The 23,459-nt window shown below is 44.9% G+C and overlaps 1 protein-coding gene across 1 annotated transcript in view; it reads left to right on the forward strand.

The window, feature by feature from the left end:
• The window catches only part of Nsf (N-ethylmaleimide sensitive factor, vesicle fusing ATPase), a 133,462-nt gene that overhangs the window by 53,858 nt on the left and 56,145 nt on the right, over positions 1-23,459 (forward strand). The window contains exon 9 of the mRNA XM_052194373.1: positions 21,624-21,823. Within this exon, the coding sequence (XP_052050333.1) occupies positions 21,624-21,823 (200 nt within the window). The remainder of the gene's footprint in view (positions 1-21,623; positions 21,824-23,459) is intronic.

Below are 23,459 nucleotides of genomic sequence, written 5' to 3' on the forward strand. Positions count from 1 at the left end.
CTCACCCTGCTGCTCTTCCTTCAGGACTGTTGCCTGAAGCGCCCAGCCTTTTTCTGATCCATTCTCCACACTGGGACCAGAGTCTTTTTTTTTTTTTTTTTTTTTTTTAAATAAAAGGGCAAGTCTGATCCTGTCATCCACTGCTTCAAACTCCTTAGCAGCGCCCGTAACTCCTCGCACAGTTTACAAGCCCTGAATGTTCTGGCAGCTGCCAAACTTTCCTGCCTCATCCGGGCCCGCACCCCTCCCCCGCGTGCTGGGTTCCAGCCAGAGCGAGCTATTTTCAGTGCGTCTACTTTGCTGTGCTGCCGTCTCTTCCCTCTGTGTCTGGGGCACGTTTTGACCATCGTCTCCTGACATCAGTCCTTGCTCATCCTTCAGGCCTGGGCTTTGATCTGACTTTTTGCAGCCGGCTCTGGCTCTAGCGTGCTCCCTGCGTGTCCCGCGTGTTCTCTTATGCACTGCTGTGCTGCGTTACGGCGCTTATTACATAGCTACACGTTTTCTAGAAATGGATAAATGCCAGTAGCTTGACTGATGTAGACTAAGTAGGGCACTTACACTCCTGCTCTCCCCTCAAGACGCCTCCAGTCCCTGTGGGAATAACACCGCATCTGTAAATCCCAGCGCAGTCATACACGGAAAGCACCGGCACGCCGAGCCGGTCCAGGAAGAAGGCCGTGTGGTGAAGCACACATCCATAGGAAGCGCGGGGCTGGACCCTGTGCTTTGTGAGTCAGAGTCGGTGGGATGGCGCTGGATCCCTGGTCGGTCTGAGGAGGGTCTCTTCCCTTTTCATCTAGGAAAGGCTGCGTGGGTGTGGTTCAGGTGGGTCCGACTGCAGCAAAGGGAGGGGTTGGGTTTTCTTAGACATTGCTCAGCTGCTATTGATGGCTTTGGCATGACTTTTCATGTGTGTATGGGGGTATGGTGTGTGTGTGTGTATGTGTGTGTGTTGGGGAGTATGTTAAAAGAACAGAGTTCTAGCGTCATAGCATGCACCAGAGCAGGGAGGGCACAGCACTCACTACCCGAACGCACAGTCACCCATTTGCAACGTCACAGATTATAAAAGTCATGCATCCTCATGAAGCCGTGCCAATGTACAGAGGAGAAAGTAAGATCTCCATCGAGTCCTCCCCAGCTCCTATCAGAAATAGTCCCTGTAACGTCAGTGGGTGTTTTCAGACCCTTTCATGAATATCTGTACACACATGAATATTTGGCTCTATCTACTCATGTATAGGTGTTTTTTTCTTTCTTTCTTTTAAGTAACTACTGTGACTTCTCTTTTTAAATTATGTATCTTGGTCTTTTTTATGATAAAACATGGATAGCATTTTATTTAAAAAAAAAATCCCATTAGAAAGATTGCGTGTCTGCATGCCCTTTAGTGGTTAACCCATAATCCTTGGGTACCACAGAAGGTTGGCTTAGAGTCTTCCTTTACCGCTCGTCACTTGTGTGACCCTGGACCTGGAAATGCTTCAGGGCCTCCCAGATTCTCTGAGCCTTGTGTGCCTACCCACAGAAGCATTTCTTGGTAGGTAGACTTGCTGTCAGGGTCACACTAGCGTGAAGGTTTCTAACCTGGTACCTCGCTTACGCTCCATGGACTGACTATACTTGCTATAACAACATTGGCAAACATTGTAGCGCTATAAAAGGCGAAAATGTATAAGCCAATCCCTTTAATCGGGTGTTGAGGTGTTTCCTTTTCATCTTAAACTTTCCTTGCTGTTGAGAAAAGTTAACACCCGGGATTATCTTCTCAGGCTGATTTGTAATTACCCCTCCTGAACAGTGTTTGTTGACGGGTAGTCAAGGGGACTCTTGGCGATCCTCTTCTGTTTGTGACTCAAACTTGGGCTGATTTCTATTTGCTCTTTGTCACATTGCACCAGAGGACTGATAAATGCTCTACCGCTGCTATAAATCTTGCCAGTTCCTTATATGTGACACATTGAGCTAGAAAACAACAGACGCTGATAGATACAGCAGAGAATACAGTGCTGGAGAAAGAGAAGCAGAATTAGTTAGTAGTCATGGTAACAAACATCACCTGGAATTTAGCTGCTAACTCAAAGAGTACCACCTCAACTCAGTAAGAATTTCTAAGCATTTCATACAGTTTGTTATTAGAGCAATCTACCTTTGATATGTTTAATATGCTTATACTTTAAAATTGCCTACAAGGAACTTGGTTTTCATTTTGTTTCCTAAAGAATTAACATGAGACTTGAGTTTGCCCCATGCAGCCCACGTGGTAGAAGGAAGGAGAGAACCAACTTCGGCAACACACACACACACACACACACACACACACACGCACACACGCACACGCACATATATACACACATACACACACTAAATAAGTGTTAAAAGGAGAAAGAACTAACATACATGGGATGTGATGCTAGGGGCGGGAGCGGAGGAGGATTTAGAGACATTAGACAGGTTAATCCCTCTACACACCATTTTATAAATATTGCATAATTTGACCTTGAAAGAAATGATTAAGCAATGTATCAAATGCTCAGAGATTTACGTGTGACTCTTGAGCTCTGTAGCACCACCTCTGGCCTTCATTTTCTTTCTGAGCAAATCAGAGTGTGTGTCCTGTTCCTCCTTCAGTGACTGAACATTGGTACACATGATGTACATGCATCTATACCTCAAACTTCTATGCTGCTCACATGTGTGCTTATTCTATTTTGTCTTTGATCTCTGTGATTTTTAAAATGCTTTGTTTTAAAAATTCTGTCTAGAACTCTGCAGTGAGAAGACTCTTAGACCCAGAGCCTTTGGCTGTCTACGCACTGTCACTAGGACAGACCTGTCATGAGGTTGCCGCCATCCCACGTGCTGTGTGACCTCTCACTTCTCTCTCCACTACCACATGACATGCCTTCCTTTGTGAATCTTATTTAGGCACCACTCGTGGCTGTGGTGTGCTTAGGAAAAGAGAGCTGGGTGGTCAGGATTATCACCTGCATCGGAGACTCTCCCCAGCTGCTCTTTGTCTGGCCGTGGCAGGCTGACCACAAGTGACAAGTTGACTGTGGGAGTGGTGGGTTGTTGAAGCTCTGCATGCGTCATGGGTGGGGATAGCTTCAGCGGGAGACTGTTGGTCTTTAGAGTGAGAGACCACAGTTCACAGCTGTAGCCCAACGAGTGAGGCCTTCCCATATCAAGGATATTTCAAAAAAGGATTGATCTTTCAAAAAAGAAGATCAATCCTTTTAAAAAACAAAACAGGTTGAACTCATGTTGAAATAATTCTGCTCTTCAAATATCATGAAAGAATTTGAAGGAAAATATGACTTGGAAGGACAGATAGAAATTGGACAGAAGACACTGTTTAGCTTCATCGTTTCTGTTTACCAGACACGGTTTTGCCTTCTTGCTGGTAAATTCTGACTTTTTGCTCTCAATCACTGCTGGCAAGCTGTGGGATTTTTTTCAAGTGGATGTCACCCATCAGGCATTATTTAATACTCCTCCCCATGTTTGCGACGAAACCAGAAGTGGATGTGTGTCCTTACACACACGTTTCGGTGCACCAGGGAATTTACCATTGACTGAGATCTAGCCTGTGTCAGGATAGGGACCTCGGACCTCTAGTCTGCCATGTCCTTAATTAGCAAGTGTTCCTATGAAGGTGCACCCCAAGTGGCCCACAGAACATCAGTCTTAGAAGTTCTGCTTTTCATTCTTCACACTGAAGAGCACCGGGCTCCCAGGAGACCAAACACCTTATTTAGACGAAAATCCCAGGCAGGGAGAGTCTAGGCTGCCTTGCCCCCAGTCTGGTGCCCTTCAGGCTCTGTGACTCAGACACGTAAATGATCTGATTTATTGTTGGCTTTTTTTAAATTTCAGATTTCACAACTTGATTGAGAAATTCTTGAGTGCAAACCTCATAGTCTTCCAGAGTGTATGGTTGATTCACAGAGCCCCTTCTTGCCTCTGTCAACCCCTGCAGGTTCCCTGCTGGGCCCCGAGAGTTTGGGGGAGACATAGTCATCGGCCCTTGCTTTTCATGAATGGCATAGATCTTGACTTTGAGAACATTAGGAAAGTACATTCAGCATGGATCACTAGGAAGAAAAGTAAGAGAATAACTTTTTAAAAAGTATGAAAGTAACTATTAGTATTCTTGGGGGTATCATTCTGTTAGTTTTTGTTATATGTCTTTGTGTGTGTGTGTATGTGTGTATTTACACAATTTATTCTTTAATTTTTTTAAACTGGTTTTCTGCCTACACAGGTTAGCTTTTAAAAAAAAAAGGTGACACTTCATTTCATAAAATGATAATACCATCATTTATTTAATCAGTTCCCTATAATCTTTTGAGTTTTTCATGATTATATACCTTGTATGCTTGGCATACAAGGTATATAATCCGTGGAGCCATATATTTCCACCTAACCATAGTTCTTTCAGATAAATTCCTGGAAATGGAAATGCTGAATCAGAGAGCATTAATAATTATACCGATTTTTGTTATGTACTGCCAAAGCTGGCCTTCGTTTTTATGTATTATTATCACCACCACCACCACCATCATCATCACTATAGGTTTTTCAGGTAGGATCTCACTCTGTAACCCAGACTGGCCTATAATTCATAGCAATACTTCTGCTTCAGTTTCTTTCTTTCTTTCCTTCTTTCTTTTCTCTTCTCTTCTCTTCTCTTCTCTTCTCTTCTCTTCTCTTCTCTTCTCTTCTCTTCTCTTCTCTTCTCTTCTTTCCTTTTGAGATGGTTTCTCTGTGCAGCCCTGGCTGTCCTGAAACTCACTCTGTAGACCAGGCTGGCCTCGAACTCAGAAATCAGCCTGCTTCTGCCTCCCAAGTGCTGGGATTAAAGGTGTGCGCCACCACTGCCCGGCTCTGCTTCAGTTTCTTGAGTGCTTAGAATACAGGCTGATGCCGTTGTGCTAACTTTAGATGTCTTTTTTTTTTTCAGTCAGAATGTTTTATAAATGAAAATAGACACTATGGAAGGGCACTAGAAAAGAAGTAATAATATTAAAAGTGTCACAGGAAACTGACGGACTGCGTGGAGGCCCTGGTTTAGTTTGAGGTTTACTCTTGGGCCTCAGTTCTATCATCCCTACAGAGGGGAAGGTGGAGCAGGCCTCAGAACTTTGTGGCTATGGAGGCCGTGCATACAAACCCTGGCCAGGAGGATGTTGTGCACGCTCAGCCCCCAAGTACAGCCTGACTGTCTTTGGAAGAATTACCACAGACATGCTCTCAAGTAAGATTAGTTATTTTTCTCTGGCTTCTCACAGCATTTTAAAAGTTTGTTTCATATAGTTGTATCTTTGATTTTTAATATAGAGTTACCTCTAACAGAGACTTGTCTTGTGTCCCAAAAGAATTCTCCTTAGCACAGTTCTTGAATGTGTACTAGAATAGAGGGTCCTAATGCCGTGAACCTTTAATACAGTTCCTCAGGTTATGGTGACCCCTAACCATAAAACTATTTCATTGCTACTTCACAACTGTAATTTTGCTACTGTTAAGAATTCTAATATATCTGGATCTGTGACCCCCAAAGGGCTTGTGACCTACAGGTTGAAAACCACTGTACTCTAGAGACAGAACAACTCCATGGCAGTTGAGTGTGATACATTGACTCCACATCCGTGGCCATATGAAAGCAGATACCCTATCATTTTCTCTCTTCTGAAGACCACACTTCTTGCTCCATTTTCTGTTGCTATAACAGAATTCCTGAGACCAGTCAGCTTATAAAGGAAACAAGTATAGAAAGCTCTCAGGTATAAGAGTTGAAAGCCCAAGGTTAAACAGATGCAACTGGTAAGGGCTTCGGGCTGTGTCCTAATCTAGCAAGATCCAGAAGGACAGCAGAGATGTGCGGAAGCGGTGGACTGTGCAGGGCAGGCGGCCCTCGGAGCAGCTCGTAATCAGCTGGCACGAGTGAGAGACACCCACCACAAGTACCTGGAGGGAGACTCCCTCCTAGCAACTTGGGATGACCTCTTTAAAAAATATTTTTTAGATTTATTTATTTTTACTTTATGGGTATTTTGCCTGCATGTATGGTTGTGTAGCACACGCATTCCTGGTGCCCATAGAGGTCAGAAGAGGACATTGAGTCCCTTGGAACTGTAGTTACAGACGGTTGTAATCCACCGTGTGGGTGCTGGGACCCACACTCAGCTCCTCTGGAAGAGTTGTAAGTGCTCTTAATTCCTGGGCCATAGCTCCATCCCCCAAAAAGTGTATTTGGTTACACTAAGTTTTTTGTTGTTGTCTTGTTTGTTTGATTTTGGTTTTTTGCTTCTGTTTTGTTTTGTTTTCTTTTTTTGAGGCAGTGTCTCACAACGTAGCCCTGACTGTCCTGGAACTGCCTTTGTAGGCCAGGCTATTCTTGAATTTGCAGAGATCAACCTGCCTAACAAGTACTGGGATTAAATATGTACCGCCTGGCGTCTCAGTTCCCTCACCTATGAACACGGCCATTTTGGGGACTTTATTTCAACTTGAGTTTTAGAGGCACATACTATATTCAAGGCAGAGTACCTACTGTATTTCTTCATTTCGAGGGATTATTCCAAGTGTCTCCCATCCCTTCTGATGCTTTGCCCAGTCACTAGCACAGCACCTCTTTCTCTGGTGTGCATAAGAATTTTTGAGGCTTTAAAGGAATACAGATTTTCAGGCTGGGCCTCAAGTGCCCTGAACCTGGGGACCAGGCGGGCTGAGACCCAGTCCCTGGACCTCCGAGCCGCCTCCCTAGGCCTTCAGCGACCCAGTCAGGGAGGTTGGTGTTCAAGACCCAGATCAACCTCTTACTAGATGTCTCCATGAGGTCATCTAGGCTCTATGTGCTGTCCCAAGGAGAGGAAGAATAGCACCTTGTCCTAGAGCTGTGTGATTATGAGACAACACACTAGTGATTTAAACACTACACAATATCCCTTAATAGAGACAACTTTGATATGTTTATCAATTAATTTTTAAGTAAAATCGAAGACTGTATGAAGCTCTTAGTCCAGCCCTTCCTATTTTATAGTTATTTCAATCTCTAACTTCTTGGATCCTATATGTATTTACTATTTATTTACTTTTTTAAAAATAATGTCTGTATTTTTTCCAAGTTTTGGGGGTCCGCATACTCACAGAATACTGAAAATCCTAAGAAGCAAAGCTCTAGAAAACTGTATAACTGCCAGCAATGTTGATATACCCTTTTACTCCATATATATATATAAATATAGCCTAGATGACCTCATGGAGACATCTAGTAAGAGGCTGATCGGGATCTTGAACACCAACCTCCCTGACTGGGTCGCTGAAGGCCTAGGGAGGCGGCTTGGAGGTCCAGGGACTGGGTCTCAGCCCGCCTGGTCCCCAGGTTCAGGGCACTTGAGGCCCAGCCTGGAAAAAAAAAATATATATATATATATATAAGAATATATAGCAGAATATACATTTTTTTACGCGGCCGAGATCATGTAGTATGTATCTCACTTGCCCACATATCATGCATATTTATGAAGTCCCAAAGCCTTTGAGTATTTCCCTAACCAAGTATATGATACCAATGCCACTGAAGGTGTATTTTATTATCATTCTTGAAAACAAAAAAAAAAATCTTAAATTTGAAATGCTGTTAAGCCTTCAGAGATGCATACAGGCAGATCAGCAGGGATCTGTGCTGTTCATCTGATACGCAATTTAAAACAAGGCACATGGCAGTAGAGTGGAAAGTCTTTAGACGCGTCAGTATCAGATTTGAACTATCATAATATCTATATAAACAATGTTTCCATTTAATTATTTAATATCACATTCCTATACTACAGCCAAAAGAAAGGCGCCGCCCATCAGTGGTCATAACCACAGTGTAAATGTAGACATATCTGAATGCATCTCTACTTCTTAACAACCTAGTAAGTATTGATAACGGGGCTCAGAAGTGATTTAACAATGCCACATCCCAGATGTTTCTTTTCTATTAATTTTCAGAAAGCAAATTTGCTGTCGAGTTTGCTAGTCCCACTCTTACCATACGTTATCATCTGTAAATATCTAAAAGCTTTGTGTTGTGAAATAAGGGCCGATAAACACAGGCACGTTACCACAACAGATCACATCTGTAGAAACAGGTTATTAGCTGAAAGTGTCTCTGGATGTGAAGACTCTAGAAAGGGGCTTTCTCCTCCCTTCTCCCTCCGTTTAGTGTGGACGTGCAGAGCTGTGTTAGCTTAAGTCAGTTAATAATGGTTGTTCCCAGAAAATGAGCCTTCCTAATTTAACAAAAGGACACCTATAAGCCTGTTACTCTACTGCCTTTTTTATTTAAAATGGGTACGACTCAGCTCATCTTTTTTTTTTAAATGTTACGTAGATACCGCTACTAATGCAGCAGTACGCTTACAGAACAATGAGTTGGTCTGAATTTATCAAATGAAAACACATGGCCCTTTCCATCCCCTTTCTCTCCACCTCCTTTCCCACCCAGTGACCAATTAGAGGGCAGGTCAGCCACCTCCTTCCCCACCCAGTGACCAATCAGGGCAGGTCAAACAGGTGGCATTTAGCAGTTCCATTTGAACTGACTTAGAAAATGCTTAAAATGGGGGGGTCAGGGAGGTGGTTCAGTTGGTTAAGTGTTTTCCAGACAAGCATGGGAACCTCAGTTGAGATACTCAACACTTGTGCAAAGACTGGGTGTAGCCTCTGTAACCCCAGTGCTAAGGGTAGAGGGTAGACACAGGTCGATAACTGGGGCTCAATATCTAGTCACTATAACCACATTCATCAGTCAGTTACAGGTTCAGCAAGAGACACTGTCTCAAAAAATAAGGTAGTGAGCTAGAGAGATGGCTCGGTGGTTAAGAGAGCTTGCTGGTCTTGCAGAGGACCTGGGTTCAGTCCCAGGCCAGTCCAGTACCAGTATGGCAGCTTACAGCTGTAATTAGTTCCAGGGGAGTCTGACACCCTCTTCTGGGCTCATCAGGTACCAGGCACACATGGAGTGCTCTTACATACACATAGACAAACACATTCAAACACATAAAATAAACAAATCTTTTCCAAAACAAGGTAAAGAGTGATAGAAGCAGACACCCACTTTGAGCCGAAACAACGCTTCACCCATTAAGTTGCTTGCGATGAGTATTTGATCACTAGGACACGATCGTGGAATACTTCAGATCCCTACGGCACCAGCTGGCTGCACCAGAGACTGTCAGCTTTGTCCAGGTCCTGAAGCTCAGCTAGTCTACACACCTGCCTTGGGTTCAGATTGTCCCCGTTTTTCCTGGGTGACTTCTGCCATTCCAAGTGACGTTCCTGGGTTAAGGTGAGGCATGTCTGTGATCAGCTCTGGAGGAGAAGAACACACCTACTTTTTCCTCATGAAACTTGAAGTCTGTAAAGAAAGCAGTTCCACTGACCTCAGCTCTCCTCAGAGCCCTTGTTTCTCCAAGGCTATTTTCCAGTCAGGTTGCTTCCGCAGCCTTCTGGAGTCTTGCTTTAGTCCTTTACCATCCTACCCCACATATCTGAACCTTTTAAATGTCTGTTTATAATTCCTTTAAACTGGGCACCCATGGCTCAGTGGCGGAGTGAGACTATGGGTTTGCTGGACACAATCACCATCCTTTAGTGAAAACGTCAGTCTTCTAGTGCAGGCTGAAACTGTATTAACTTTTAGACGTCCTCAGTCTGCCTTCACTCCTGTTGAATTTACACCTGATAATTTGGTCTCCTTAGACTTGCTCAATCACCTACAAATGTCAAGAGACAAGAAATGTATTCTTACCAGCTTGTGATCCAGTGGAGAGCCATGGAAATACAAACTCAGTGAAATAAAATCTCAAGGATGCTTAGGCAACTGAGGCCATTACCAGTTGTAACTACACTGGAGTGTCCTCTGGCTTGCTTTTAGAGACGTGTAGGGACACATGTTAAACACTCACCTCTCCCAGGTCCCCTCCAGACTTCATGAGTTTCTGTTTCTTGGAGTGATGCCCGGAAATAGGCATTTAAATAAACCCTGTAGGACCTTGATACATTGTTTTGAGAGTTGCTACTGTAATTATTGAAGAACTAAACCCAAAAGATATGACCAAAGTCAGATAGTGTTAATTAAGGGAGTGATTGGTTTGGTTTGTTGTTGTTGTTGTTTTGGTTTGGTTTTTGGTAACCTAGGCTGGCCTTAAACTCACTTTTTAAGCCCAGGTTGGCCTTGAACTCACTGCAGCCTGCAGTCCCCTGAGTGCTAGGGTTATAGACATGCACCACCATGCCTGGCTTACGGCTGTGATTTCTGAGGAACAGAAGGACATGAACTAGAATGGAGGTCCCCTGCGGAGGAAAGAAGCCATACGTCATCTGTAGAGCAGTGTATTTCAGCTGAAGCAGAAGGGCCAACCCGAGGCTGCCCGGAACCCGAGAGCACACGATGCCAGGTGACAGCAAGGCAGGACCTGCTACAGAAGCAGCATGATCTTTGTCATCAAGAATTCGTGAAATACCAGGCAACACCCTAGGAGGGAGTGTAGAAGGGTGGGGGTGTCAGCAAAGATTAGTTGGGAGCGTTGCTCCACACATCCCATCTCTCGTTCTGGGCTATCTGATGAGAAGATCTATATGAATTTCAGTTGACTAGTTTGGACGTAGACCAGTCAGGCAGTAGACGGCTAGCACAGCTGCTCTGCTCGGTGCTCAGGGCATGGGTTGTTTCCCAGCGCTCACAGCGGAGCTCAGTGCACCCTGGGCTCTTTAGAGTCAGCAGCTGCATACCTTGCCTAAACAAAATGACATCAAGAGACTGGGGTCTGCACTCGAGTGGTCTCCGTAGAAAGTACACAGATGGAGTATGGGGGGGGGGTGACCCACCTTCCTCACTCACCAGTGAACACTCTTTGAAACAGAAATTGATGAAAACCATGCTCCAAGCCCTTCCTGCATGGCTAGAAAAAACAAAGCGGTGCTGGAGAGGCGCTCAGTGGTCAGCGTCTAAGGCATGGGCCTGAGCTCGGTTCCCAGCACTCACTCTTACCCTGCAGCTGTAACTCCAGCTCCCCGGATCTAAAGCTCTCTCCTCTCCTCCACCAGCCCCACTCTCATGTATGCAGAACAGCACACACACAATTGAATCCTGTTTGGTGTGGTGGCATACACCTTTAATCCCAGCACTGGGGAGATGGAACTCTGAGTTAGAGGCCAGCCTGGTCTCTGTGATGAGTTCTAAAATAGCCAGGGCTACATGGATAGACCCTGTCTCAAAATAAATAGTATAAATAAGTAAATCTTTTTTTTTTTTTTAAAAAGCCTGTTTCCTGACATAAGCATTCTGTACTCTGAAAAGTGCAATTTAAACAGAACTAGTACTTGTTAGTTTCAATTAATACTTTTCAGAGATGCTAGCTGAAAATACGAAAACCTAGTGAGACCAAGTACTGGCAATAGCTGGAACCACACCGTGTACAACTCCATGCACTTTTTAGTGTTAGACTTTAGACCTGGTTTGCACAACTGCTTAGAGAAGCTTGTGAGACTTGTGACGATGTCCCGACTTGCTCTGGCCTTGGCAGACTCACTCTTGGCAGGCAGTGTTGTCTGTCTGTCTGGAAGCCTCTGGGATTCCCCTTTTAAGTATCACCAATCATTCCTATCCTGCCCCCACCCCTGAAATTAATTAGGCACTCCTAGCCCAATGCTAATTTGATAGAGATCGTTTCTAATTTATTGACATCATGACAATGAGTTTCCCCCTTTGAATACCTGCAATTTTGCTGACAGTTTTTCTTGATGCAGTTGTCCTCTGGTGACATCTAGGGAAAAAAAAAAAAACAGTCGTTTAATTCACATTGAAAAAGAAAAGACTGGCAAACACAATGTGTCTCATTTTGGACAGTATTTCCAAAGATTATAAACAGCAAGCATTACTGTTTATCGCTTGGGTTGCAGAACTAAGGCTACGTAACTTTTATAATGCTATTTTAAGGAAATGATAATGAACTTATTAGATACCTTCACCCATGGGGCTGGCGATGCCTGTCGCTGTGTAGATTTTTAGATCAGAAGTCTCCATGCTGTCTGTAATGCCACTTTAACATCTCTTGATATATATATATATATATATATATGTATATATATATATATATATATATATATATTCACCACCAGAACTTTTACAGGTATGTGCATGTCTGGGTCTCTGGGTATCCTGGTTTTGTATGTTGTGGAAGGATTGTCTCAGCTAAGAGACTCGTAGTTAAAAGGGGGAAAATAAAGTATTGCTGGTTCCCCTCAAACTAAAGGGAAAGATTCATTCTGCAAGTCTAGACTACAGTTATCCACTTTGGGGCAGATAGATACTGAGAAATGGCTCTTGCGCTTCCCAGCAGAATGAGGTCCTGTCACGTGAGTGCACATAGAATAATGAATGTGCCCCTAAGAGCCCGCGTCAGCTTTCTAATGCTGGTGGAGACTTAAGCGGGCTGCAGTTGTGGAAATGAAGACTGGAGCAGAAGCCCACTTAAGATAAATAGGCGCACAAGTGGTACTGATCGTCGTGCTGGATCGGCTTTCACGGAGGGGGCTACATGTCGACTCTATGATGTGGGCTTAGAAAACCTGAGAAATTGGTGGACCGGCCTCTGCTCGAGACGCAGAGAATCGAGAGAATTGATTCTGACAATGCATCTGGAAGAGCAGCTAGCACTGTGGGGGATCTCGGCCTCGTTAAACCACTAGCTGAGATGTTATGATGTGGTCCATGCGTTGCTGCTGTATGCACATGTGGGTGTGGCTATAGGATGCGGCACACGCGTGTGTGCGGCCAAAGGCCAGCACCAGCTGTCCTTCTTAGCACTTGCTCCTTTTTCATTTTTTCTTCTATTTTTTGAGATTATAATTACATGACTTTTCCCTTCTCTTTCCTCCCTAGAACCCCTACTTTTTTTAGAACCCCTACTTTTTAACAGCGTATTAAGAATGCCCATTATTCTAAGATTACTCCTACCATTCTTCTTGTTATTAAATGTGTTTTCTTTTATGAAACAGTGTTCATATTTTGTATTTACTTTTGAGGCAAGGTATTACTGTGTCACCATGACTGTCCTAGAACTTACAATATAGACCAAGCTGGCCTTGAACTCATAAAGATCCACCTGTCTGCCTCCTGGGTCCTGAGATAGAAGGCACACATATCTTTCTTTAAAGAGAAAATTTGAACTGACAAAATTTAAAACAAACAAACAAAAACCTTAAACAACACAATTAGAGCATTTCTCCCCAGTTTGTGGGGAGGGGGTCCTTGTTTATGTGGAGTCGTTTTGTTTTGTGGGTATTGTTTTGAGCCTTAGTCTCATTATTCTGTGGCCCAGGATAACCTAGAACTCTATTATTACTATTCTTAACCCCTTCTACATTCATTTATTCTGTGTGCATGTGTGTGCATGTGTGTGCATACGCACAGGCCACAGCACACATGTGGAGGTCAGAGGACAACTTGCAGGAGTTGGTTCTCTCCTACAGTGTGGGTCCAACTCAAATCACCAGCCTTGCAGGTGAACATCATTAGTCCCTGAACTGTCCCACCACCTGCTCTGGTGCTCGCCATCCTCCTGCCTCTGCCCTCTGAGCGCCTGGCGTCACAGGTGTGCACCACCAAATCTGGTCCTCACCTCTTTTGCAACATGTCTGGTTTGGTTTTCTAGATTGTGAAGTCCAAGTGTAAGAGCTGGCTAGAAAAGTCAGTGCATACTAATTTTTAATGTTCTCTAGAAATCCTGATTTATTTCTTATTTAGCTCAATCGACCATCAAACCTTTCTTTTACCTAAACAAACCAGACCCTCAAGTCTTCTTGACAAATATCTTTTGAGAAATATAATTAAGATGCAGCTTTGTGCTGCAGATTCTAGGAAATGTCTAGAAATGCCTTATTTTAAGGGATCTGGAATGGGTGCCAATCAGCTTTCAGCTGGGTTCTTTCTAGACGGTCTCCCAGTGGCTCATCACTGAAATCCTTACTAAAGCAGCGAGTGATCATTCACTGTGTGGTGGTTTGAATGAAAACGGCCCCCATAGGCTCACAAGGAATGGCACTATTGGTAGGTGTGGTCTGGTTGGAGTGTGCCACTTCATGGTGTCCCTTTACTACAATAGAATCCCTAACTAAGACAAGCTGTTTATTTGGTATCTTGTATAATTTGTATCTCCGTAATAGCTATGTGTGTCAGTGAAGGTTAGCCCTGTTTAGATGACAGAATGAGCATGAAGGTAGCCATGCAGGGGAGGAGCAAGCAGGAGAGCCCAGCAAAAGCTGAGTGTGTCACTTGCCCCTAAGTGTGGTCTTCACTGTGCGTTTTAGTTATCTGGGTGTTGTCGGCAACTTTGCCATCCTTATCTCCAACAGTCAAAGTCTCAGATGTCCCTCAGCCTGCGAGCCTATGCCAGCATCTGACTGCTAAGTTTGGCTTTAGAAAACAATCCACACTCGTGGTGTTGGATCTCACTTTGAATTCAGGGTCCACACCTCAGGTGTCTTGTTCCTGTGCTTCCCTGGCCCAGGCAATGTCCTCCCCTGTTCTCTAAGATGACTGGCTCTTTTCTGTACTCTCAAGCTCCTAACCTAGCATCTTTATTTCACTGACAACGCAGAAGGTCCCAGAAGAGAATTTCCCTGTCTTCTGTGGCACGTACTGTCTGCTGAGTGAGGGACCGGGCATGGTGCCTGAGCTCCATTTGCTCCCAAAGTCAACTGTAAGCAGAGGCCTGGAGATGGGGCTGAGCAGGCCCTGGACTGCTCTTCCCAGCCGTGTACACACATACTGTAAACGTAAATAAGCTATAAATGTAAGTGCTTGCGTACATGAGTTAGAGAATAAGGATAAAAGATGGGAATTACTTGGAGACAAAAGTTAAAGCCATAAAAGTTGAAATGAAAAAAGTTGAAACTAAGCATAGATTTGCTTTTTTGTTTCCTTTCTTCCTTCCTTCCTTCCTTCCTTCCTTCTGTCCTTCCTTCCTTCCTTCTTTCCTTCTTTCCTTCTTTCCTTCTTTCCTTCCTTCCTTCCTTCCTTCTTTCCTTCTTTCCTTCTTTCCTTCTTTCCTTCTTTCCTTCCTTCCTTCCTTCCTTCCTTCCTTCCTTCCTTCCTTCCTTCCTTCCTTCCTTCCTTCCTTCCTTCCTTCCTTTCTTCACAGCTCTGTGTTCTGCTCAAGATAGCTCTCTGTTCAAGATCACTCTCTTGCAGACCAAAGCCCAGTCCTTAGGAATTGCGTATCAATTCAGTCATTCACACACACACCCCCCCCCACACACACACACACACCTGTTCTCTTTTGATCAGTTGTCTTACGATTATGACCTTAGCCCTTTGGCTCCAAAGCCAGAGGCACATGGCTGAAGCTGCTGACCTCTGCTGCTTGCTGGAGCTGGAAGCATAGATTTTCTTAGCTCACAATTTTTTGTTGGTGTTTTGAGACAGGGTCTCTCTGTAGACCAGGATGGCTTTGAACTCACAAAGCTCCTCCCCTTACCTCTGCTTCCCAAGTGCTGGGATTAATGAGTTTGGCACCACGCACTGTTGGTTGGGAAGTTAGGTAATAGGACCAAGTTATAAGATACATTGACTTTAAATGAACAAAGTGCTGTTAACCACTCCATGATGGTAATCTTTAAGACTCAGATTGTGTTGGGGGGAGACATGCCTAGACTGTGAAAGCTTGAGGTTCTTACGTCTGCTTAGGTGAAGTTTGTGTTTATGGAGCTAAGAGTGGCCACCTTGCCTAACTTGTAAGTTACTCGTGCAGTTGTGCACCACGGAGAGGCTGGTGCTGGATGCCCGAATCTCGTGCCGCGCCAGCTTACGCAATGGCACTGTCTGCTCAGGCTCATTTCTCCCTTCCCCCAGTCTTCCAGTTCTTTTTGTTTTGCGTTTTCCCAAAACCTTCCTATGTTGCCCAGAAGCCCTTTCTAATCCCTTAGTTTTGATGGCCTGGCACACTCCTGATTCCCTCAGTTAACAGACTCCAGGAGACATGGCCTCTCTGACTTCTTCCCCAGTTCCTTGACTACTCTCAAAAGGAGATCCATCCTGAGAGGTCATCTCCCTAAGTCCTGCCTGCAGTGAGCTGTTTTCCTCCTGGCCCCAAGCTCCTGGAAGAACGACTCAGACTCAGAATAAACTTAGAAACACCTAGGTCATATAGCTAGGCTCAGAGCCTGACTAGCTGATGATAACCCATTACACTTGTGTTCATTCCGCCACGTGGGGCTTACCTCTGCTCGGGTATCAAGTGTCTGTCCTCCTCACATCTTACTCCGTGACTCTCCCCTCATATGGCTCTATCCCCAAATCCTCCTGCTTACCAGATGTCCCACCTTCTAGTCTACCCTTTCCAAAGGTTTTTGTTTTTGTTTTATTGACAAGCGAATCAATCATACAGTTCACAAGAGCTTTTTCGCTACCCTGCCCCTGTGTTGATAGTTCTTGAAAGTGAACTTAGTGCCTGCCTGTAGTACTTAGAAAAGAAAGGTACCTCAATCCAAAGTTCTCTGACCCTGATATAAGACCCTGTGGCTGAGGTCAGCATGAATCTCCCGAGTGTGTGTGTGTGTGTGTGTGTGTGTGTGTGTATTCATATCACAGCTCTCTGAGGAAACTTGTGGGATATAGTTCTCTTATTCCCACATGTGGGTCCTGGAGGTTGAACTCAGAGCTCAGGGCGAGTGGCTTGGTTGTAGGTGCCTTTACCCAGTAAGCCATCTTGCCGGCCCCGGCTGCCATTCCGTTTCACTCCTTATCCAGATTATTCAGTGGTATGTTTAAGGGTTTTTCCTTTCTTCTTCTTTCCTTCCTTCCTTCCTCCCTTCCTTTATCCTTCCCTCCCTCCCTTCTCTCCTTTGTTGCATGGCATGGGAGGTGGGGTGTTCAGTGTGCCGTGCACACACGTGCAAACCTAAGGACAGCCTGCTGGAGTTGGTTCTCGCCTTCCACTATGTAGGTTCTGGGGCTCGAACTTAGGTCATCAGGCTTGGCAGCAAGAACCTTTACCCGCTGAACCATCTTGCTGGCTCCTCTATGTTGTTTTCGTTTGTGTTTCTAATGCTGTGCAGGTTAAGCCAAATCCTTGCATACACCAGGCAAGCAAGTGCCTTGCATGGGTGGCGTCCCCTTTCCTCAGAGCCTTTCACCTAGTCTCCGTGGGTTGACCTCAGAGAGCTCAGGGTTCCCTCCAGTGTGTGGAAAGGCATGTGTGCGTTTTCTCCAGAGGTCCATTAGACTGTTCACAGGAAAGACCAGAGGAGAAAGCTGAGCGTGAAGCTACAGACTTGTAATTCTGTGGCATAGGAGGTTCAGGCAAGAGGATCAGGAGTTCAAGCTCAGCTTGAGCTGTGTGAGAACCTGTCTCAAAGAAGCAAAATCAACACAAGACACACACACACGCACGCACGCACGCACATGCGGAGGGAGTGTGGGTGGGTGGGGGAATGGGAGTAAGATTGAATGAAACAATATGCCAACCTAAACGATGTCCACCACTTTCTTTTTCTTCTCTATCTTACCTTTGATATTTACTGATCCAGGGTACTGATCACGAGAAGCCTATACAATGTTAGGGGAGGAAAAACATGGCAGCAGAGGACTCTGCAGGCTGAGATCAGAGGGTCACCAAACCAGAGCCAGGATAGGCTCAGGAGAAAGCTGGGCATCAGGCTCTGGGATGACACCTCATCCCAGAGAACTTGCAGTGATATGAAAGTTCCCCTGGTGAAAATCCAGTCAGCTAGTAAGTCAGTGTCTGCAGGAAAAGCCTGAGTATCCTTTCGTCTACCCTTCCACCTCTGCAAGTTCAAAGCTTGTTCCTGAATTGGCGAGATGGCTCAGTGGCTAAGGGTTGGTTGCTGCCAAGCCTGGTGACCTGAGTTCAATCCCCAGGAGCCACATGATGGGAGGAGAGACTCAACTCCCTCCAGTTGTCCTCTGATCTCTATATTCTAACCGCAACATTCTAACATAGCATGCTTGTGCCCTTCTCAACCAAATAGATAAAATGTTGACTCATTGGCAGCGGAGGTCTGCCACAGAGCCTGTCAGTCTCAAGGCACCTCCAGGGCTCTGGCCATAGCAGGTCACTGCTGGCATCTATGCCCCTACCTCTGTGCCTCTGGCCCCCTTAGTCTCTCTTTATGGAATAATTTCCTTTCCACTGCCCAAACACAAGCCCTGTGCATCCTTCTAGGCCAGACTCAGGATCTCTGTTTCTATGCCCACTCCTGATTTTTCTAATATCACCTCAACAAAATCAGTCTTTCTTGGGTAGATGTCAGATGTTTCCTGCATCTCACTGATGTGTCAGGGTGTAGTTTAGACGCTTGCCTTCTGGTTTTCCATGCAGGTAGGGACTGACTGTTCTTTACATGTCCTGTGTCACTAACACCTACCTCTATGCTTCGTCCCAACAGGAGCTTAATACAGGTTTGTGCAGAACGGAATCAGTTGTTGTGATTCACTGAAAATTAGAGGCCAGTGCTGATTTAATAGGTCAGGAAAGACTATAATAACAGTAATAGCAAGGTCTCACTTCCACCACTTACTCACATAACTGAGTCTGTCTTGGCGCTGGATTGTGAGACTCTCCCTGTCAGTGTGCATTTCTTTGATATGCTAGAAAGGATTCTTGTCCTGATACCGACTGGAAGCAGCTCAGACGCCCTGTCTGTGTCGCTCCGACTATATTGTCATTTCAGAGATAATGTATGATGTGTCTCATAAGCACACACATCAACCTTTTCTCTTAATTTTCATGGCAATATTTTTGTGAGATCTGAGTTAGTTTAATCCAAACCACGTTAAACTAAGCATTTTCTGCTTTCAAAAACAGAATTGCAAAGTTTAGATTCTACTATTCATGAGCAGTTTGTTTTAATAATCTGAAAAGGCTGGGACACTGCAAATGGGTGGTACAGACACACACACACATTACAGATTTAAATTAGTTCAGTAGTAAGACCCATAGATTAAAGGGTTCAACTAATTTTGACAAATAGATTTTTCTCCATCAGACTCTGAATTTTGGAGAAAAGGAATCAAGAATTTACCTATTTGTTTTGTTTTTTTTTGAGTACATGTTATGGGCTAAACATTATGGTCAGTTGTGATTCAAGATCAATAAAACAGTATTTCCCCTTAAACAGCACATCATCTCAGAGAGATATAAGCAAATGACTGAAATAGGAGCCTCTGAGATGAGAGAGGGAGACTCCTCCTCTGAGAGCCACGCTTGAGGTTGGGATGGATGTGCCCGCCAGCCAGTGGGGCTGTTGAGGCAGAGAGCTGCCGGGAGGTCACAATTGATAATCTCTTTTTTAAATATGTGAAGTGGGAATCTAGGTCATCTCCAAGAGTTAGAGGCGTGATGTAGCTCTTGAGAAGAACTGAGTATTTCAATAATTCATAAGGAGAATTAGAAAAGAGATAACAAAGGCGAGGAGGAGATGGCGTGTGAGAGCATGAGGGTAAAGGAAAGCCGTGCACGCGCACGCGCGCGCGCTCCAGCGAGAGCAGAGAGCTAGCTGAGCTGAAATTGGATAGTGTGGGGGAGGAGGCGCCGAGCCGCCGTCAGTCAGTCAGCGCGCTGCTGTAATTTGCTCCTGCTCTACTCTATGGCCATATTGTGCTCAGGGCTCACAGGGCAGGGCTAACGGAAGACGTGAAGAGCCCTTCCAAGAAAGCATGGCCTAGCCTGGGAGGGGTCTCCGTAAGAGGAGATTGACAAACTTGGAGAAAGTGAGAGTAGGCCTGGGCTCTGGGTCCTCTGCAAACCTTGCCGCTCTGCTTTTGCTCCTCCTTATGTTTATTTATCTTTATTTTTATGCATATGAGGGTTTTGCCTGCATGTATGTAGGTGCACTGTGTGCATGCCTGAAGAGGGCGTTGGATCCCCTGGAACTGGAGTTAGACAGTTGTGAGCTGCCGTTGAGGGCACAGGCAACTGAACCCAGATCCCCTAGAGGAGCAGCCAGTGCTGCTAAGCGCTGAGCCCCTCACTCCGCCTCTTGCCCTTCAGTCAGCTGCACACAGTCTGTGCATAAGGTAGTGGTACTGCCGGCTTGAAGAGGAAGATTAAGTTCCAAAGCCTGGTCGTCCTGGCGGCTTGGATGTGGGCTGTGATTGGTAATGCCAACCACCAGGAGAAGAGCCAGCTTTACCCATAATGCAATGTAAACCTTCCACTTGAGGGCTACGCCAAAGGTCAAAGACATTTTACCGCCCATGGTTCTTGGGCAGAGCTTTACTCTGTGATGAGAAAAGCTGTGGTGGCCAGCCTTCCCGAAGAAGTTCTCTCTCTGCCTGCAAGCTTAGCCAGGAGTGCAGATCTCCTTGTTTTCAAGAATTTTTAATGTGTCTTTTCTTGATATAATGATGTTACTTTTGGATGTCACTGGCAACCCAAAAGCTCTTCCTCCTCCTCTTCCTCCTCCTCCTTCTCTTCCTCTTCCTCTTCCTCCTCAGAGTCTTGCTTCTGACAGTTAGTGGTGTCTTGTGATTTCTTTTACTTGTTGTCAGTGGTACCATCATACTTTCCCCCTTAAAGATAGAATTTGTAAGACTCTAATTTCACATAAGGATAAGCCACTTTCACAAGAGCACACTGTGTGTTGCATTTCCAGTTTCTTCACGTGAAGAAACACAAGAACACCAGAAGTTACACAAGAGTAACACTGATGTCTATACTTAATTACTGCACAGAGTGCTGTGTCAGTGTAGCGTAAAAGAAGAATATACCCAACAGAAATCATGGACTATAGCAGTGACATGGTGAAGGTCAGTGTCCCCAGAAGAGTGAAGAGAAGTCACAGGTCATCTTCCTCTTAAGCAATGGGGCGAACAGTCCTATAGAGTAGACCACAGATACTCTGGGGAGCCCGGGTCATCAGTCTGGCTGATTTGGCTTGTAGTGGCAAGTAGTTGAAAACTATTTTTGAAACTTCATTTCCATCTGGGTGGCCCTAAAAAGTCATACCCATTTGTCATGTGACATTTGTCACTGAAGACAATCTGTTCTTACTCACAAAATTGTTGCCATCAGTCTAGACCATGGAACTCTTCTGTGTCTACCCACCCGGCCCAGGCACACTTGCTGCTTCTCCAAGTTTGTTTCCACTGGTCGACCTATTATTACCTTGTTACTAAGATGTAGTTCTCATAGCCTGCTGCTGTATTGTAATAGATGTATTTTCCACTGAATTTTCCCAAAGGCAGACTTTCTTCCTGATCTCAAGAGGCAATAAAGCAAGTAATAATTCCAAGTTAGATATTAGGTCAAAGAGACACAGAGTAAAAGTGTTCAGTGTAAGTGTAAAACTATGTAACTTGCAGCCTCCCTGCTCTCTTCAAATACAGCAGCAGCTAGGCCTGGTTTCTGGTTTTCTGTTTAAAACAATGTAAGAGACCTGATAGTTCATCCTTGTCTATTGACAGCACTTGACAGGATATTATTACCGTGTGTAAGTGACACGGGCGGTCTGTCCTAAGGGGCATGTAAGAAGGCAGGCCTTCCTGTGGACGTCCTCCTCGATTTTGGTGAGTTGGTTTAAGACTGTCTCTTCTTCCTTTGCAGGTTGTAAACATGTTAAAGGCATACTGTTATACGGACCCCCTGGTTGTGGTAAGACTCTCTTGGCTCGACAGATTGGCAAGATGCTGAATGCGAGAGAGCCCAAGGTGGTCAATGGGCCAGAAATCCTCAACAAGTATGTGGGCGAATCGGAGGCTAACATTCGTAAACTCTTCGCTGATGCTGAAGAGGAGCAAAGGAGGGTATGTGGACATAAGACTGGCTTACTAAGAACATAGTGTGGTAGTGTGGCTCACGTGAGGAGTGATGCCCAGAGACATGGCACACACTCGTCACTGTGATCTATAGTTTGAAACAACTTGCAGGTAAAATACAGTTGGCATCAATAATTATATGCAGGATTTCCCTAGAACAATGGCTCTCAACCTTCCTGTCTTAGTCAGGGTTTCTATTCCTGCACAAACATCATGACCAAGAAGCAAGTTGGGGAGGAAAGGGTTTATTCAGCTTACACTTCCACACTGCTGTTCATCACCAAAGGAAGTCAGGACTGGAACTCGAACAGGTCAGGAAGCAGGAGCTGATGCAGAGGCCATGGAGGGATGCTTCTTATTGGCTTGCTTCCCCTGGCTTGCTTAGCTTGCTTTCTTATAGAACCCAGGACTACCAGCCCAGGAATGGCCCCACCCTCCTTGATCACTAATTGAGACAATGCCTTACAGCTGGATCTCACGGAGGCATTTCCTCGAGGGAGGCTCCTTTCTCTGTGATAACTCCAACATCTGTCAAGTTGACACAAAAACCAGCCAGTACACTTCCTAACACTGTAAGGAACCTCTCATGTTGTGATGACCCCCCCAACCACAAAATTATTTTCATTGCTACTTTATAACTATAATTTTGCTACTGTTACAACTGTAGCGTAATATCTGTGTTTTCTGATGGTCCTAGGCCACCTATTTGAAAGGGTCATTCGATCTCCCACAGGGGTCGTGACTCACAACTTGAGAACCTGTGCCCTAGAGGTTATATGTGGTTGGCACGATTTGACAAGCTCCTACTATATACATGTTCAAAACAGGCCTTGAATATACTTCCAAGGAGTACTTTCAGACCACATTGTTATCAAGCCCTTGAGCTCAGTTTGTCTTTTGGGAAAGGAGGGACGTTAAGTCCATGAACAGACTTTAGGAATCGTCCGTGTCAAGTTCCACAAGATGCAGCAGGCCGTCAGCACTGGAGTCCGCCCAGTCACGGAGTACTGTCTCTTAAAGTATGGCAGTGCCAGGTTTTCCCACCTACAATGACATGGAAGACCGTGGAGGACGTTATTTCGAGCTCCAGAGACCATCTTTAAACTGACTGTGAGTTTAAAAACTCAAAAGCTGGGAGGCTGGAGAGATGGCTCAGTGGTTAAGAGCACGTACCGCTTCTTCCAGAGGACCTGGGTTCGATTCCCAGGATTCATGGGGCAGCTCAGTTAGCCGGAACTCCAGTTTCAAGGACTCTGATGTCCTCCTCTGCTCCCCTAAGGCACCAGGCACACACATACACTTACATATATGCAAGCAAAGCATTCACACACATAATATAAAAGTAGTAAGTCTTTAAAAAACAACAGCAACAGAAAACAAAAACAAAACAAAACCTCAAAAGCTGAATTTGGGCCTTAGGTGGGGAAAATTATTTGAAAACCAAGTTTCCTCTTAACTGTGACAACTATTTCATGTGTCATCTTGACTGGGTCATAAGTTGCCCAGATGTTTAGTTGTACATACACCCTGGGTATATTTGTAAAAGTGTTTCTGGGTAAAATTAACTTTGAATCGGTAAGCTGAGTAAAGTTGATTGCCCTCTCACTGGAAGCAGATCAGTCAA

The sequence above is a fragment of the Apodemus sylvaticus genome, chromosome 10, assembly GCF_947179515.1.
Source record: "Apodemus sylvaticus chromosome 10, mApoSyl1.1, whole genome shotgun sequence".
Classification (NCBI taxonomy): Eukaryota; Metazoa; Chordata; class Mammalia; order Rodentia; family Muridae; genus Apodemus; species Apodemus sylvaticus.